The sequence below is a fragment of the Haliaeetus leucocephalus genome, unplaced genomic scaffold, assembly GCF_000737465.1.
Source record: "Haliaeetus leucocephalus isolate CR32 unplaced genomic scaffold, Haliaeetus_leucocephalus-4.0 Scaffold144, whole genome shotgun sequence".
Classification (NCBI taxonomy): Eukaryota; Metazoa; Chordata; class Aves; order Accipitriformes; family Accipitridae; genus Haliaeetus; species Haliaeetus leucocephalus.
In genome coordinates, this window is record NW_010972580.1 from 923,851 (window position 1) to 941,020 (window position 17,170).

General features: G+C 51.6%; 1 protein-coding gene across 2 annotated transcripts in view; it reads right to left on the reverse strand.

The window, feature by feature from the left end:
- Positions 1-16,915, reverse strand: part of PLEKHM1 (pleckstrin homology domain containing, family M (with RUN domain) member 1) — a 19,633-nt gene extending 2,718 nt beyond the window's left edge. The window contains exons 1-11 of one of the 2 annotated variants that reach the window (XM_010561340.1): positions 16,897-16,915; positions 13,397-13,485; positions 11,476-11,723; positions 9,396-10,031; positions 7,759-8,152; positions 5,631-5,871; positions 4,226-5,134; positions 2,368-2,513; positions 1,991-2,184; positions 1,467-1,530; positions 741-898 (exon numbers count right to left, since the gene is read on the reverse strand). In XM_010561340.1, the coding sequence (XP_010559642.1) occupies positions 741-898; positions 1,467-1,530; positions 1,991-2,184; positions 2,368-2,513; positions 4,226-5,134; positions 5,631-5,871; positions 7,759-8,152; positions 9,396-10,031; positions 11,476-11,723; positions 13,397-13,438 (3,032 nt within the window). In that variant the 5' untranslated portion in view covers positions 13,439-13,485; positions 16,897-16,915. Of the gene's footprint in view, positions 1-740; positions 899-1,466; positions 1,531-1,990; positions 2,185-2,367; positions 2,514-4,225; positions 5,135-5,630; positions 5,872-7,758; positions 8,153-9,395; positions 10,032-11,475; positions 11,724-13,396; positions 13,486-16,149; positions 16,236-16,896 lie in introns of those variants that run through there. The other variant, XM_010561341.1, reaches the window with a different exon arrangement.
- Positions 16,916-17,170: the final 255 nt, after the last annotated feature.

Consider the following 17,170-nt stretch of genomic DNA (forward strand, 5'->3'; position numbering starts at 1 on the left):
CCCGATTTCAACATCTGCTCAGCTGCTGAACCCTGTGCAGCAGTCGACCCCACTGCAGGCAAGGACCCTGCCTGCAAAGGATGCGAGCTCCGCAGGCAGGAGAAAAAACCCAGATGAAAGCCAGTGTCCCTCCTGTCCTGCTGGGAACATCCCCAGCACATCCCACAGGGCTGCCCACTATTTATCTCCAAATCCGTGTCTGTGTGTCCTTCCTCCCCCTCCTTGGTTGTAGAGGGGTGTATGAACAGTCCCACTGCTGCTTTTCCTTCCCTCCTGCAACCCCTGGAAGGAGCCAGACTGAATTTGAATGGGAGATGTGTTGGCTAGGTGAGCGAGGCAGGGGCACACAGCACCTTCATTATCCTCCTCCTCCCCCCAGCCTCTCTGTTGCCCTGGGACCCAGCACCCAGCGAGGCTTTTGCAGGCTGACAGCAAGGTGCTGGCTGGCTCTGCATGTTCAATCTGCTAAGCCACCTCGCTTGGTGACATCTCAGCTCTGTGAGGATGGTCCTCTCCTGCCCCAAACAACCCAGTTTTGGTTCGGATCATCTTGGGGCTGATGGGTACCATGAGGATGCACAACCAGCTCAGAGCTATTACCAGGCCACCCCAGGGCTATGTGCCTAGAGAGCGGAGAGTCCCTGAGAGGGACCCAGGGGATGGTCCAGGCTCCTGGGAAAAGCCAGGCCATAAGCTTGGGTGGCCTCGCAGCAGTGGGACGTGACAGAGACGTCGCTTACCTGGTGGTAGTGTCAAATTCAAACGGAAAAATGATGTCGCTGCTGTTGCAGATCTGGCAGATGAAGCCGCGCTGGGTGCACAGGTCGCAGTTGTAGACGTGATGGGAAGCAAACTGGAGGAGAGACTGCAGGAAGGTCTCAAAGACGCCGTCGGCTATCTGAGGGGCAGAGATAGGTCAGGCAGGCATGGAGCCTGTCTCCCACCCTGTTTGCACTGTGCAAATCCACACTATACACCCATTCTTTGAGCTGCTATGTGAAGACAAGGCTGTCCTCCAAAAACAACCCAAAACCACACATGCCTGGGTCGCAACAGGACCCCAGAGAGCTCACAGCAGCACCCACAACCTGCCAGGATGGGGCTCCTGGCTTTGGAGTCAAAGTGAAATCCAACTACCCATCACCTCCATTATTTGCAATAGATACAAGTTTGCATGGAGATGCACTAGCAGCAATGCTGGCTTAAATAGAGGCGAAGCAGTTTATCTTATGTGATCTCCATAGTTCTCGGAAGATACAGGATTGTGCCAATTATTTTGGCAAATTAAAATAAAAGCAGTTATTTGCCTTTAAGCTGATGTGCAAGCTTGCAGAGTGCATATGATGGATAAGAGCGAGGCAAAAGCTATTTGAAACCTTCTACTGATGATGATGAAGTGCCGTGCTCGACAGAAACTGGGATGCTTTCACCACCAAAACCCCTATGACCATGCAAAAAGCTCTCACCTGCCTCAGATCAGCGACACTGTATTTGTGGGAACACTCCAAGAGGTAGTGCCTATGATCAAGCCTGCAAAGAAGCACAGAGAAGAAGATGGTAGATGGTTTCCACCACATCTTCAACGGCTTTGGAGCAAGGGGGAGCTTGGATGATGCAGACTCTTGAAGAAAATCACTGCAGACTGATTTTCGCATTGTGCCACACATCCCAAATCCTGCCATTGGAAATCGCGTGAAAGCATTTCAAAGCAGGGAAAAAGAAAATAAATCTCTCATCTATTTTCCCAGGTGTTTCCTGTCCAGCCAGAAGCTCCTCAGTCAGGAAGGTGTTTCCTGAGTCACATCTCAATGTGTCGACCCAGCCAACAGATGGGTAAACTCCTTATAGCAGAGGACATGGAGCTAAAAACCAGCCCATGCCTCGGCAGCATCGCTCCCCGCTCCAACAGTGAGCGATGAGGAGGACCAGGAGACCATTGGGGTGCAAACAGGGGGATGCAGGGGTAATGTCACCCACAGAGGGACCTCACCGCTTGCTCAGCTCCTTCAGGGCCCCACTGCGGCACATGATGAGATAATCTCCCAGCAGCTTCAGCTGTTCCCTCCTCCGGCGGATCCGTCCCATCCTCTCCACGTGGTCGTAGAGGCTCTCATTGACGAGCTTCAGATCAATCAGTGGCTGGTTACGGATCTGGGTGAGGAACTTCAAAGCCTGCCAGCAAACCTGGGGCAGAGAGAGGCAAGAGGCAGGCATGCACTGAGGAGCAGCCCAGGAGGCTTGGAGGGAGGTGTAGTGTGGACATCTCCACCTCTGCTGATGGTGGAAACATTCAGATGGACCTTCAGGAAGCGTAGGCAGATGCAGGAGCATTTTCCTGCTCCCTGCACCAACCGAGCCTGGACTTACTCCTCGTTTTGTCAGATCCCAATTGTGGATGAGGCGCGAGGGAATCACCGTCTCATCATCCCGGTGGCAGCTGTCGCAATAGTAGAGACCAGAGAAAGCGCAGAGCTTGGGCTTCGCGAAGGAGAAGCCGATCTGCCTGGAGCAGCCTGCAAGGAGCAGAGAGGAGGCGATGAGAGGGGACCTACCTGTGCTGTCCCAAGAGCCTGTTCCCATCGCCACCAGGATGGGGGGAGAAACTTTTGGGAGGGGGTAAATGGGGAAAGAAATTTTTTTGAAGGGTTGGAGATCAGCTAAAGCATGTGTAGGATGTTTGGTGAGAGGTCCCCAGCCCTTCCCTGCAGGTGAGGAGCTGTGATTTAAGACCATGATGATCCAAAGAAGTCTGCACTATCCCTGGACCCACTTTTATCCATCAAGTGGTTAAACTGTTTCTTTTTTTTTTTTTTTTTTAGGAAAAGTGAATTCTGGAAACACCCCAGTGGTTTAGGGAAGAACCTAAAGCCCACCTGCCTGCCCCATCACCTCCACCAGTAACTTTGCCCCATTCTGCCTTCACTCCGTCTTTCTCTTTCACACTGCCACCGCGGGGTACCAAAACCTCGTCTGCAAGGGATGCGGTCAGGATGGATTAAGCCAAAAACCAGCTTTTATTATAGCGGTGGGTAACCCAGGAGTAACCCAGCTCGGGTCTTGGGGGAAATCTGCAGGGTTTTTATAGCAACTTGAAAAGCAAGCGCATTGTTGGGAAGGCAGGAAAACCCTTCATGCTATTTTTAATGGGTTCAGTTCTCTAAAATACATCATCAAGCATAAGCGAACCTCTGCTGTCCTCGGGGAAGGTTTTACCACCCCATCCTTCATGCATTGGTGTAGCTGGAGCACATCTCAAAAAAAATTCATGGAGGTCAGGTGTTGCTCTTCGAATTAATAATAAAAAGAAGCTTTTATCACTCATTATGCCCTGACACCTCCTGTGCCAGTCTTGGGTGTCAGGCTGGGAGGGAAGTGAAAGCAGGGCAGGCAGCCCCCTAAGAAAACCTACACATAAAAAATGGGAATTTGTCTTTTCGGCTTGCTGCTTCCATCTGTTGCTAGGTGGAAGATGCAGGACAGAGCCTGGAGGGGAAGGTAGAGACCAAACAGAATGGAAAATATAAAAAAAAAAAAAAAAAGAAGAGAGATTAAAAGAAAAAAAAAACCTGCTGGAGGGTACAAGAAATACAACTGAAGCAGGAGAGAAATCTGAAGTTTAATTAACTTACCAAGGTAAAGAACAAATTATACCTCCCATGGAGGTCAGTGAGTGTTATCCCATTAAACCAGCATTGTCCCACATGCTGAGAGGCATTAGTGGAAGGTTAAATGAATGTTTTGCAAAATCAGCTTGTCACACCCATCACAATATTCGCTCCTGTGCTGCGTTACTGGAAAAACAGCATTTGCTCTTGATTGCACTTTCCCAGTAGGTTGGGGCCACAAAATGCCCAGGAAGAGAGTCCTGGGCCTCTTGGTCCATCTAAGATTGCTTTCAAGGCAAGACCCCCACTGTCTATAGCATAAGCATCTTAAACAGGAGCCCAGTAGCAGCCCAGTTGGACCTGTCCTGAGGTGGAATGGGGATTCAGCATGGGGGGACTCACCCTGTGCACACAGACCACCAAAGGTGCCACTGACTGGGGATGTGAAACCCCACCGAGGGGCTTTGGTACTACATGGGGTTTGGATGGGGAAACCAGCAGCTGGCCTGCAACGGGTTGGCAGGACTCAGGGCATCTCTAATTTGATGTCACCTCATTAACACAACATCATCCTCCAAGACAGAGCTGGTTTTCTTGGTTTTGGACAAGCCAACGTATACCTGCACAGATGAAGCTCTGCGAGTCCAGACCCTTCTCCATGGGGATGGCCACCAGGTATTGCAACAAGAAGCCATTTTCCTTCACGATGTTCTTCAGGATGACCTGGGAGTGCCCGTCCAAGCTGCCACCCAGAGTCAGTGCCTCCTCCGCGCTCTCCAGGTAGGACATGAGCACCCCTCGGACCAACTCCCTCCACGAGGCCGCTTCTTCTGCATTCTCAGCCTGCAGCTTCAGGACAGCTTTGGAGGTAATCACCTTGAAGAACGCGGGTCCCCCGAGGCTCGTGTCTGGAAGGATGTCCTGGATGGTCTCTATACCGTAACTGTTGCTTAAAATTTTGTCGTTGTTCCTGACTTTAAAGCACTTTAAAGTCTCTAGAGACAGGGAAAAAATAAAAGGGACCCAGGTTTTGTCCATGTCCACGTACAGAACAGCCTCTTTTATTGCATCCAGCTCTGGTTCGTGAGCTGGAGTCCAGTCAAAGCTGTTCCCAGGCATGTCACTGTACTGGAGAAGAGCAGTGGAGTCACTCTGGATAGGCTGGCCTTCACCACCGTCTTCTGGATACTCCAGTGTCTCCCACTCCTCCTCCTCCAGCTGAGGCCGGCACTTCTGCAGTGCCTCGCGGATCCTGTCCAACCAGTCCTCGGCCTCATCTCGAGACGGAGCTCGTAGGTAGAGTTTTTTCCCCAGGAAAACCAGCTCAAAACGGCCATCCGAGTGTGTCAGCGCCAGCGACTCGCACCGCAGCAGGGAATAGCTCTCAACACAGATGCGGTCCTCGTGGTCCAAGAAGAGCCGGAGCTCCAGTGGCGACAGCTCGCAGGAAAACTCCTTCCATATCCCCATGGCTCCTCTCCGCTCCAGACTGCCCAGCTTCAGGAGCCCTCGGAAAGGGTTGGAAAGACCTGCGGCAAAAGCAGATGTCTCAGTATAACCAAAGAAGGGGAAGCCAGTGGAGAGAGAAAAGCCAATGGACTGCTCACAGCGAGCAACCAGAGGCATCACAGCTTTGAGACCCGGTCCTGGTGGACAGTGGGATGGGGCACAAGTTTACAGGACCTTGGTCTCCATCATCTGTCCACCACCTGCATTTCAGTTTTGAGGCTGAGAACAAGTGGGACCACATAAAGGAAACGTGTCCCACAGGGTGGACAGAGATATGGGGACAGAGGCACCCAGAGTACCTCCTCTCCTCCTAAAATGCTTCTCACCAGAGCCATCGTGGGCTCAGCAATGCCAAGGGAAGCTGCTCCACTGCCTTCTGGAGCTTTTAGTGCTGCCATCAGCTCAGCTACGGCAAACGGCTGCTTCCCAAACAGCCCACCCTCCTGAAACACCCCCCCAGACCATGAGCACTGCCCAGTGCTCCATGAAAGCAGGAGAGGGGAGGGCAGCATGTACCCATCTGCCTGCGATGCACAACGCTGAAGCCCTTTTGTTCCCGTTCGGGTGACATTTTGGGTTTCCCGCTCTCCAAGGACGGCACTGACAGCCTTTCCAAGTCAAGAGCGCTAATGAGCCCTGGGGCCAGACCCTCGCCAGCCCCCTCTGGCCCAAAGCCATTGATGTTGGCTGTGCTTTCGCTGCTCTCTCCCGGAGAAGGTCTGTAGAAATCATCTTCTGAGATCCAGCTCTTTCTTTTCTGTTAAAAAAAAAAAAAAAAAAAAATTATTGAACCTATTGAACATCCTGTGCCCCTCAAACACGCACACCCACAATGACCTCTCCACGGGGGCTGTTCCCACTCAGACTGAATCCCACGCAGTGATGCACACCATTCCCACATGGATGGCTTCCCAGCTCCCTCTGATCAGGGAACGCTCTACAAGACTCTGTCGGCAGCTGGCAAATATTGGGATTATATACTGGTGGGATTATAAAGTCCAAAATTGATCAGTTCTCTCCCCTTAAAATCATCAAGGGGCTCAGAGGGAGAGCACATTCCCTGCGGTAACCACACACGAGATATTAGAAGGTGAAAAACCAGCCCTGTGATGGAAGGGTATGAGCTCGCCTGGAGTACTGGTACCATCCTCGTTCCAGGAAGAACAGAGATGGGGAGAGGTACAGAGAAGATGTCTAGGATGAAACAGAGACCTACAGCTTAAATGCAGATGCTACAAACACCAGGCCTGACCAGTACAGGCAAAAAGCAAGGCAGAGAAGACCTTTGTTTCCGTACGTCAGGAGGGGATGAGACACACAAGCAGAACAAAACTCATTAAGCTGAAAGAAATCATGGCTGTTAACTTCTCTAGGAGTTTTTCTGGCTACAAGAATGGAGCGAGGTTCTGGAACAAGGTTCCTGAACAAATACCAGGAGCAAAACATGACCCAGCTCAGTGCCTTGGCAAAAGGGAGCAGCTTCCCTAGACCCAGAGCATCCCTTCCAGGGCTGCATCCCACCAGGAATGACCTCTCAATTACCCTACCCTGCTTTCCAAGAGCCTTTGATTCTGAATAACAAACTAAACGACAGCAGAAGAGCTGTCACCACCCTGCAGCAAGGATCATGGGTGGCTTGCGGCATAGTTCCCAATGTACAAGCAGGCTCGGCTTAGTCCAGGACCAGGAACGCAGGTTGCTCTGTGAGTCATGCGAAAGCAGGGGGGAATTTCCTGTTGACACCGTATGTTATACATAGATTAAGTCAAACTGGCCCAATGCCATGAGGAAGCAGCGGAAATGGGATAACTGGGAGGGAGCTGAAAGGAGCAGAGACCAAAAAGAGAAACCGTTTGGGGGGGTATGAAGTATATCCTAACCTCGCCAGGATGGAAACGATGGGAATCAGGATGGAAACAATGGGAACCAGGATGGAAAAGTCAGTAACAAATTAGACAGAGGACAAGGCTGTTCAAAGAGTTTCCTAAAAGCAAAAGCAAATGCACCAACTCCTTGGCAGCAGCAGGGGAAATCCGCCGCTGCTTAAGCTAGCCTAAGCACCAGGGATGCCATCCTGCTCTGAGAACAGATGTGCTGCGTGAATATTTTTCCACTGGAAAACTGTAATTTGTTTCCCATCCAGTCAACCCTTTTCCCTGCTCTTAAGTGGACCATAAATGAAGAAAAGTCCCTATGAGAAACTCGACTCTCAGGCTGTTTTATTGGCTTGCACACAGCCTATGGCCAGATTTGTGCAAGAGCTCATCACCCTCCAGATATCGTTAACAAAACCAAAAACTTCCTCTTGCAGCCGCTCTTGGTGAGGGATGACTGGCAGGCCAGGCAGGGTTTCAAAAGCTTTGGTGCCTCTTTTACCAGTAAGTACCAACTTTGACCCAATTTCTCCCAGGGCAGCTGCATGGACACAGCTCCACAGGGTCCGGGAAGATGCTCATGGAGCAGGGAGCATCACTTACACCCAACTCACTGTCAGAAGAGTGGAAGCAGCACAGAAGGTGAGAGTTTGGAGAAACTGGTGGCTACTCAGAAGCTGTTAGCAGTTTTATTTTCCTTTTCCATTAGATCTGCTGGTCAGGAAGCATAAAAACAAGGAGATTGATAGCAAGCAAGCTGTAACACCTACCGGACAACCCAGCAGTGGAGAAAGGAGGTATTCAGCTGTTGGGCTGCGGACTGCTTGGCTTCTCTCGCTGCCACTGACTGTGCCACTTCTGCCTGTCTCTCCTCTGCTTGGACCGCCACGCCGTGTGGCCGAAACGCCAGCCGTGCTGCTGGCTTTTGGTGCTGAATCTCCATCCCCATCGCTGGCAGTCACCATGTCACCTGTCTGAGCAGAGCCTGGACTGTCAGCGTCAGGAGGTGGTTGCTGGTGAGCTCTGTGGGATGGTGCTGGGGGGACGGGCGATGTGTCTGGGGGACAGGCGGGCTGCTGCGGGGAGCAGCCTAGCACGCTTGGGGCCAGCTGTCCCTCTGGGGCTTCCAGGCTTGGCTTGGCTTTGCTGAACTCGGACAACACCCTTGAAACAGAAAAGTGACCAGTTTGAATGTAGCTACGTTAACCAAAACCTATAAAAAAACCAGTTATTGCTAATTATAACTACCTAAAAAAAGACCTCAATATCACTGCTTGTCACCTGCAGGCTGGCAGCACTGTACAGCTGCAAAAAACCCCCGTGGCACCAATCATGCTAACAGAAAAACATGTGATTTCTGCCCTACAGAGCTGCAGTCAGTCCCACTGCAGGCAAGGACCATGCCTGCAAAGGATGCACTTCCTAACTATGCAGATGAATGGGGTTTAATTTGCTTCTGATGGACATCTCCTCATGCAGGGAGAGCGCTGGGTGCTCCCCACAGCCCCAGCCCAACGTACAGCTCCCGGACACATATCCAGCCACAGACTGTGTGCCAAATTTCAAATGTTTTCATAACTGTTAACAAGCAATTATTAGTGGAGCCTGGCCAGACGAGATGCTGTTCCCATGCCCCTGCTTCGCCACCAGCTAGATTGAGTTAAACCATCCGAAGATTAAAATTCAAAACGACGTCTTTTCATCACGAGTTTAATCCAATCAAGGCAGGTTCTTCCAGGATCATCATAAGATGCAAAATCCTCGAAGTAGGTAATGATGCTATTACCGATGGGGAAGAACAGACTGCAGCTCTAAACCCTCTTGAAGACCCTTATCGAGAAGTGGGTGCCTTCGCCAACCAGCACCCTGAAGCTAGGCTCCTTCAGAGCCTTTGAAGGTGGCAGGGAAAATATTTACTGATTACTCAGAGCTTATATAACCCGCTGGAAATCTTTGTGCTGGGTGTTTGGCAGAAATAAATCACGAGGATGACAAACTAACAACCTCCCTCCTCTAAATTAGCTGCCGAAACTGCAAATTATAACCCTTTCCTGCAACCAAAGTAATTTCTTTCCCCCCTCAGAAAGCCCTGAAGCATCCCCCAGCATACGCCAGGGAGACGTGACGTTCCTGAAACCAGGGAGCAACATTTTTCTGATGTTTCTGCCCTGGTAAAGAGGACAGACACACACTTCAGTGGCTAGGAGCTCATTTGCCATGGCAGCAGGGTCCCAGCAAGCTGTGCTGAGTGTTTCTTTCTACCTTTCAGGCTCTTTCCAGGAGGAAAAAAACAGCTTGTTAAAGAAAAACAGAGGATAAAGCCTTCCTGCTTATAGAGAGAAAATAAATGAGAACCCAGGAGACGGCTGAAAATCCCTTTGAAGAGGAGATCTGGAAAAAGACTCACTCTTGCAGTGACCTGTCCAGGTCCTCAGCAGTGGCCGTCCCCAGGTCGGAGTCGCAGGAGAGCGGCTCCTCACTCCGCTCGGGACTGCGGGCACAGTGAGCCGGGAGGATGCTGTCGGAGCCCAGGCTGGAGGAGAGCTGGGATGAGCTCGTGGTGTTAAGGCTCAACGAGGACGACGTGAGTTTGATTTTGCTGCTGGCTTTGCTGATGGGTAGGACGGAGGGTTGAATCTCGATCTCGTCCGACCCTGATGACTGGGAGATCGAACCCAGTGATGCTTTTCTGTGGGGTTCGGATGTTGAGGACGTGAGGGGCTCCAGCAGCTCCGAAACAGGGCACAGACCCGACAGGGACAAAGGGGTGATAGTCCACTCATTCAAAACTGCTGATTTATAGGAGAGCTCAAAGGTTAAGGATGATAAGCCCTGCAAATAGCAAAGGAGAAACTCGCACTCTTCAGCATCTAAGAGCAGAGCGGTCGCTTGGTAGTATTCGGGCAGCCGGGACTTCTCCCGCAGCAGCAGCTTCAAATAACACTCCATGAGGCCATCGTTCAAAGCCAGCCTCAGCCAGGCTCGGCAGCGGCCGACGTCTGTATTGATAAAGATGAGTTGTTCCAGTTCCAAGACAATATTTCTGAGGAAAGGGAGAGAAAGAACAGAAAAGGATGTGAGCGGCTCTGTTTTCGGTCCATCATGGGGTCCTGGAGGGGAAGATCCTCCATCACGAACTGCCCAACCTGCTCTGCTATGGGAAGTTTAGGAGTTGGGACAAAAAAGGCTGTGGAAAATTTCTTTCCTTCATGGAAAACATGGTTTCCCATGGAGAAAAAAGAGTTCCCGAATGCCCCAAAGCTAAACATATTGGTAACAACCCCAAGGATCCCTGGGGTGCCTCTGGGTGCTCCTCCTCTCTCTGGCTGGAGGCATCTCCCACACATCACTGACCCTGGACCAAGGATGCAGAGGGGGAAATTCCCACTGTCCCTGCACATTTGTGGGTCTTGCTCTGGCTGGATACTCTTTGGTGACAACTGTGTGTCTAAATCCTAGCTTCAAATTTAAAATCAGCCAAAACACAGTGAAAACGGCTGCAGTGGCCCCAAAAAAAGGAGCGGGTCAGGTTGAGCTCCTCAAGCAATCTCAGCCTCCTGACTTCAACTGTTCTTCCCTAAAATCCAACAGCGACACCACGCTCCCTAATCCTCCCTGGTCCCAGCTCATGTTGGCGCTGCAGACGCTACAAAAACCAGCAAAAGTTTTGCAAGATTTTTTTTAATCTGTCTCTCAAAAAAGAAGAAAAAACCTTCAAAGGGCACAAAAATATCTCCTGTAGCATGTGAAAGAGTTATTTTCATCAGCTCTTTCATAATTTAAGAGTCGGTGATGGAGTTGAATGAGGCTTTCAAAACTATTTGCGTGTGGGCTGTTATTTACTGTGGGAGGACTCTGCTTAGGGAGTGGCTCAGAAAAACCCCAGCAAATAACGATAGTTACCCAGGCGAGACCTCCTCAAAGGTTGATTGGGACATGGGGAAATGGAGGCCAACCATTCCCAGCAGATCCAGGCCAGAAGCGAGACCAGACCCCTGGGCCATGCATCCCATAACCTGCTGCTATCGTATGTCAGTGTGATCACTGTGGTCCCACAGGGGATGAGACCCCGTATACAGCCTGGCACCCAAAAATAAATAAGAAAGCAGTGTGCCCTAAGCTGGCAGCAGTGTTTCATTCCTTAACTGGTTGGGGACATCGGCTCACGCCTAAATGGCACTTTACCCCTTGCACACGCTGAGAGGGGCTGCGCTGGGTACCCAGCCCCACATCGCTTGGCATCGCATGGGCTTTGCTCTCCTACCTGTATCGCCCAGCAGTCCCAGGCAGCCTCAGCCCCCTGAGACACCCCAAGAGAGCATCTCTCCCTCTGACTGAAGGGACTGAACACACAGGACACGGTAGAGATGTATCTTTCCATTGAGCCACCCTCCCATTCACTGTTCCCTGAATTTTGTGGCTTTTGCACCAAAGAGAGGGGATAAACCTGAGCGTGCAAACACCTCTGGGCAGGGACGGGCACTCACCGATGGGTGATGCTCTTCAGCAGACCCCAGAAGACCGGCTGGGGAAGTGGTCCCCGACCTCCTGTTTTCTTCCCTTTCCCTCCACTCTCTGCCTTTATATGCTTCGCCTTCAGCCCGTGCACAAAGACAGCTTCCAGGGCGCTGCAGAGGGTGTTTGCGTTCCCATCGTCGCTGGTCACAATGGCATCCGAGGTCACGTACTGCTTCTGCAACGCCTTGATGGCATTCACCAGTTGCTTCTTGATCAGCTGCAAGACAGGAAGGACATGCTTGCATTATAAAAAAATAAGTATTAGGAAAGATTTCATATAAAAGGGCTCAAAAAGTGCAAGGCTCATCCAGAGCAAAGCACCATATGACTTCTACTTCATCCACATGCTTCGCAGTGGCTGTTAGGGAGCACCATAGCTGAACCGGTCAAGCTGGGTACTCATGCTCTTGGCAGCACGGTTCATCTGGCTTTTTTTTTTTTTTTTTCAAATGAGTAATTTATGCAATTTTAGTTGGTGTTTCAGAGCCCACTGGGTTGCTGGGGTTGCCTTTACAGCGTGCGGTGCTTCCTCTGCAGAAACCAAATTGCTTAAGAGGATGGGGAGAAGAAGAAAACAGCTCTTTCCAGGCACTTGCTCAGGGGAAACACAGGGATTAAATAAGCACGATTGAGAAATGAGAAATTCAAAGGAGGTAACCCGTAATAAGGGCTGCGATACCACTTGAACTTGTGCAGAACAGCCCAAGCAGCATGTGATGTGCTAATGAGTCCTGCCAGCAGAAATCAAAGTCATCGATCTCGCTCTCAGCAGCTCGTCTGTGTTGATTAACCCACGGGTGCTGCTGGGGACGGGCTCCCCCCAAAAAGATGCTTTTGGAAGGACAGCTGGGGTTTAGCTGCTGCCTTCAGAGAGCCTTGGTGGGCTTTGAAGTGGGAACACGGGAATTTTACCTTCCAGCAGCTTTGCTTCCCTCTTTCTCAAATCAGTTGAAAAGAAGCATGTTCAGTGAATTTAACAATTTTATGCTAGTGGAGGGGATTTTTTTTTTCTAATGCAGCTGAGCCCGGATGTCTCAATCAACCTTATTTAAAATGAAAGTTGCACTTCCCAGCAGGGATTTGGCAAACACTGCAAATTCATGTTTCGGCATCAATCATGCAGCATTCAAGGCGAATACTGAACGGCACCAGCCACTGTGACTGAGGCAGGGAAGATTTTGACTCGAGCCTGGGTTGGCTGAACAAACTCATATTAAATTTCCAGCCCAGGGTATTTTTTTCAGCATCTAAATAAGATTTCCAGCAGCTGTAGTTCAAGGAAAACAGCCGGAGGAACGTGTACCTTATCCCTGCTCGTATCGGGGACGCCCCTTGCAGCGGGGGCTGTTTTCCAGCTGCTTCACAGATCTGCTAGCACAAGCAACCTGCTTGCAAGCAGCAACTGTGGGCTAACAGGATTAAAGAGTGCAAATGATTTTATCTGTCATGCATGAATTAATTCTGCTGTGGGATGAATTAAACACCCAGTTTGAGCCGCTGGGTTTGAACTTTGCTCATTAAACGTGTTTAGACTCCCAAAGCTGGGTAGAGAAACACCAAATATACAGAACAGCAATGCTCCTTCACCCAGGTATCAGAGCTGAGCACCTTCCCCTGCCCCACGCTGGGTCTTGCCACGAGGGGCAAAGCCCAAGGTAGAGTCTTGTGTGATTTAACTCATGGCCACCCTATTTGCTTTAACCTGCCCCCCCATGAGCCAAACCATCAAGGATCCTCTCTGCTGGAAAGCTTGAGCCACCCTTCACCCCTATAAACCAGCCCAACCCCAGCTGGCAGCACCAACAAGTCCTACCACGTCCCCGCCAGTAACTGGAGTTGCACTGGGGAGTAACTAGAGCTATTTGGGGAGGTTTAGGACGTCCTGCTCACCTGTATGGCTTCCTTGGGGTCATCGGCATGGCTTGAATGCATCTCAGCTGCTGCCGCTCCCCGCGCTGGGCGCTGCCTTCACATGTCACCTTTGGGACAAGGAGGAGGAACATGTCTGAGCACCCATTTGGTTTACATCTAACTCACCTGTCATGTGAAGGGCACCCGGCATCACGCAAGAGGCATGGATCGTGCACTGAGGCATTTTGCAAGCACTCATGGCCAGACTGCTGCTGGATTCAAGCTGGGACCGACCTACGACCACATTGAAACACGCCACACTTCCCGGGGACCAGGAGAGTTTCAGGCAAAACAGAGCATGGCCAAGAGACCGAGAGCGAGTAATTAACCCCTGCAGCTGCCTGGAGGCAGCCCTAAACCTGGGTGAAACATCGGGCCGGTCAAGCCAGCAGCAATGCACGCAGGCCCAGGGATGGCTCCCCTTCTGTTTCTACATCACCTGAAATACCCAGGTGCCAGCAAGGGCATCAAAACAGCCATTTAGCAAGTGAGCTTGAACGACGGCACTCAAAAACCATGTGAAAGGCATTAAGGTGGCCCAGACAGAGGGGTGTCACTCCCCAGCAGACCCTGCGCAGAGATGTCAGCAGCTCATCTCTGGTACTCGCGAGAGGAGCGATGCTGCTGCCAAACCCAGCTGGGACAGACCCTCTTGGAGGTGTCTAGGCGCTCGCCCCAATGGCACAGAGCTGTTGGGGAAGATGGGAAAGAAGGATGCAGGTTCTCTATCAGGTTTCCAGTCGCTCCATTCAGAGGTAGATGAAACCCAGGATTCCCCGCTCCTGGGGGTGCAGATGGCAGGTCTGGTTTTGGTGGGAGAAAAATCAGTGCCCTCCCACTACAGGAAAGCCTGGCAAAACCAGAGCTGAGCAGGCAGTGGCAGCCTCGCTGGGGTCATCTGCAACTGCAGGGTGTTTGCAGACAACAACGGACCTTTGACTTCTGACTTTTGGCCTCCTGCCCTGTTCTTCAGAGCTGTCTGCTGAAACCAAGCTGTGCCTGGAGGCTCTGTGAGCAAAGCACATGGCTGTCAGTGAGACGCCCATCACATTGCTGCATCCCTGCTCAAACACAGTGCGTCCTGGTGCTGAAAAGGGTCTGAGAGCCGCTCCAGCCCCAGCTACCACAGTAAAGCTTCCTAAGGATGTGAAAGGTTGGAGATTTATTCCCTTGAGTTGGAAGCACTTGCCCTCTAAATAGAGGAGAGAGCCCAGCAGTTGACTGCAGGGTTTAGGTATGCCCACAGCAGACAATGGGCTTGGTATAGCATTGATACTTCAGAATTTATTTCCAAGCCAACACAAAAACCCCAGAGCTTTCCCCAAGCAGAGCTGACAACCTCAACCTGCCCCTCTCCCTGCACCATGAGCCACCAAACCAGGGCAGAAACATGGTTTGCAGACCAGCTTCTGCAGAGCCATGGCTAGTCCCGAAGGCAGTGGTGGCCCAAATCCGGAGCAGCCCAAATCTCGTGCAGCCTAAACCCAGAGCAGTCTGAATCCACAGCATCCCAGACCCGAAGCATCCTGTGCACGTACCGCACCAGCTGGTCCTGCTCAGAGCAGCTGCTCAAGAGCTCTTTGGGAACAAACCCCAGATCAATCCTTAGTGTCTCCAGAATTCACAGACAACTTCAAAGAAAAGGAAACTGGTTTTGCCATGACTTGTCATAAGATTTCCTCTCTTCGGGTTGCAACACAGAAATGGGTGAGTGCAGCGATTACGGAAACGTTAACCTCTGGCTCACTGGCTCGAAGGACTACTGGGGGTTTTTGGGGGGAGCGAGGGGACACCTAAGTGACAGCAGTGGTTGATGAGGACCGCAGAGAGCCATCCCCATCTCCACCCTCCATATGAGAAGTTCAGGCTCCTTGGGGCCAGGCAGCCTCTGCCCCTTTTGCCACCACCTCCTGCACACACCCTGCAAACAAGTGACACATCCCACCCAAGACAAATTCAAGGTGCAAGAGCTGGGGGTGGGAGGAGCAAGCTGTGGGCACAGGGTGGCATTTCTCATGCCCAGAGAGGCAGCGTGGGTGTTTCAGCTCCAGGACTGCACCCGCCATCTGTGCTTTTGGCATCAGCCACCCCAGTATCCCCAGGTAGTCGCAAGGGAGGGGGTAACAGCGGTGTTTTCGCAAAGACCTCATCCAGATTTTACAAAGTGAGTGGTATTCCCCCAAAACACAGGCTCCTTTGCTGGCATCACCTCTCCCAGCGTCTGCAGGAGGTGAGACGCTAAGGAGAACACCCACCGCCTTCACCATGGGACTCTCCACTCCCATCATGACCAGTCCAACCAGTTTGTTCCAGCACCACGAATCCACACGCACTGCTTCTGTTGGGACAGCATTTTCCTGAAAAACGAGTGCAACGAACCAGCTCCAAGGTGGATTTCACCTAACACAAGTCTTCAGTGAAACATGGGGAAATCAGACCGGCAGCCCTGGCACTAGGCTAGCTGGCTCTAGAAGGAACCAGAGGGCTCCGGAGCACTTCCAGGTGGATCCTGGAAAGCCTTGGGTGGTCCTTGTGATCTTGAATGGATAAGACATCAGATGTATGTGCAAATGCAGAGACAAGCACATCTACAGCAGAAAAAAGCCACATCGTTTCCCAGCAGTCACCACCCCGGAGGCTACGCAGGCAGATCACAACAGCTCGAGTAAAACAAAGAAAATAAAACAAGTGAGAAATAAAAACAGCCAGCAAGCTGGCGTGGTTAAACCTACCGAGGAAGGGAGTTGCTGGTGCGAGAGCAGAGTTGTTTATTTACCAAACTGCTGCAAAACAGCCAAATTCTTTGGGAACGGCTTGTTTAAATCAAGCCTTGTGCCAGGAGAGGCAGAGACCCTGTCCCAGAGCTTGGCTCTTCGGTATCCCAACAAGCGACGCTCTCCGAGTTATAAATAAACAGCAGGTCACCGCTCGTGCTTTGCAAACGGAAAACAACAGCTCACAACGACAGCGTGAACCAGTGACTCAAGGCCTGGACGCGGAGCCAGTCATTTTCCAAGCACGAGTGCTGTGCCAGTCACCCTCTGCCTCGGGGAAATGAGGGCTTTGATGGGCTGGTGGGTCCAAGGGCTGGTGGCGGGACAGCCCTCTCCTCCTACACAGCTTCTGCCTTCCACCCAGAGCCCGTGCACACCCAGCCACACTTAAAAGACAAGCCGACCCCAAGCAGAAGCAGTCCGGGAGAAGGAAAGCCAGCTGGCATGGCCAGTGGATTGGCTTGTTAGAGGATAAAACCTCTCGGAAATAATTCAGCAAGGGTTAGGGCAGGGTTAGAGCCCAGCCCCAGCTTGCAGCAGCAGCAGGACACTTGCGGTCCAACTTCAGCTCCTTCTCTGTGCCCAGCCCAACGTTATTCAGCACTGCCGTGATTCCCACTACAGGAACACAGGCATCGCATAAGGGATGGGGACCAACACACCACCCTCTTCCCTGTGGGAAAGTCCTCCTTGCAGCTGACAAACCTGATGGTGGACGGAGAAGGAAGTCCTCCAACTTCTGCCCCCCGCGGCACCGAGCAGGACCCCTAGGAGCAACCAGGGGAGGCAATGCAGCCACTGCTCTTGATGGCAAGATCGTGTTTTTCAAACACTCAAAAATGAGAATTTCTTTTAGCTTGTTGCCTACTCCTGCACCAGGCTGCAATTTGCCAGAGCTGCGGGTAAAGCCGGGGTTGATTTTCCCCAGCGTCGCAGATGACAGAGCCACCGCGCAAGGGCGAAGCGGATTGTGAAACCC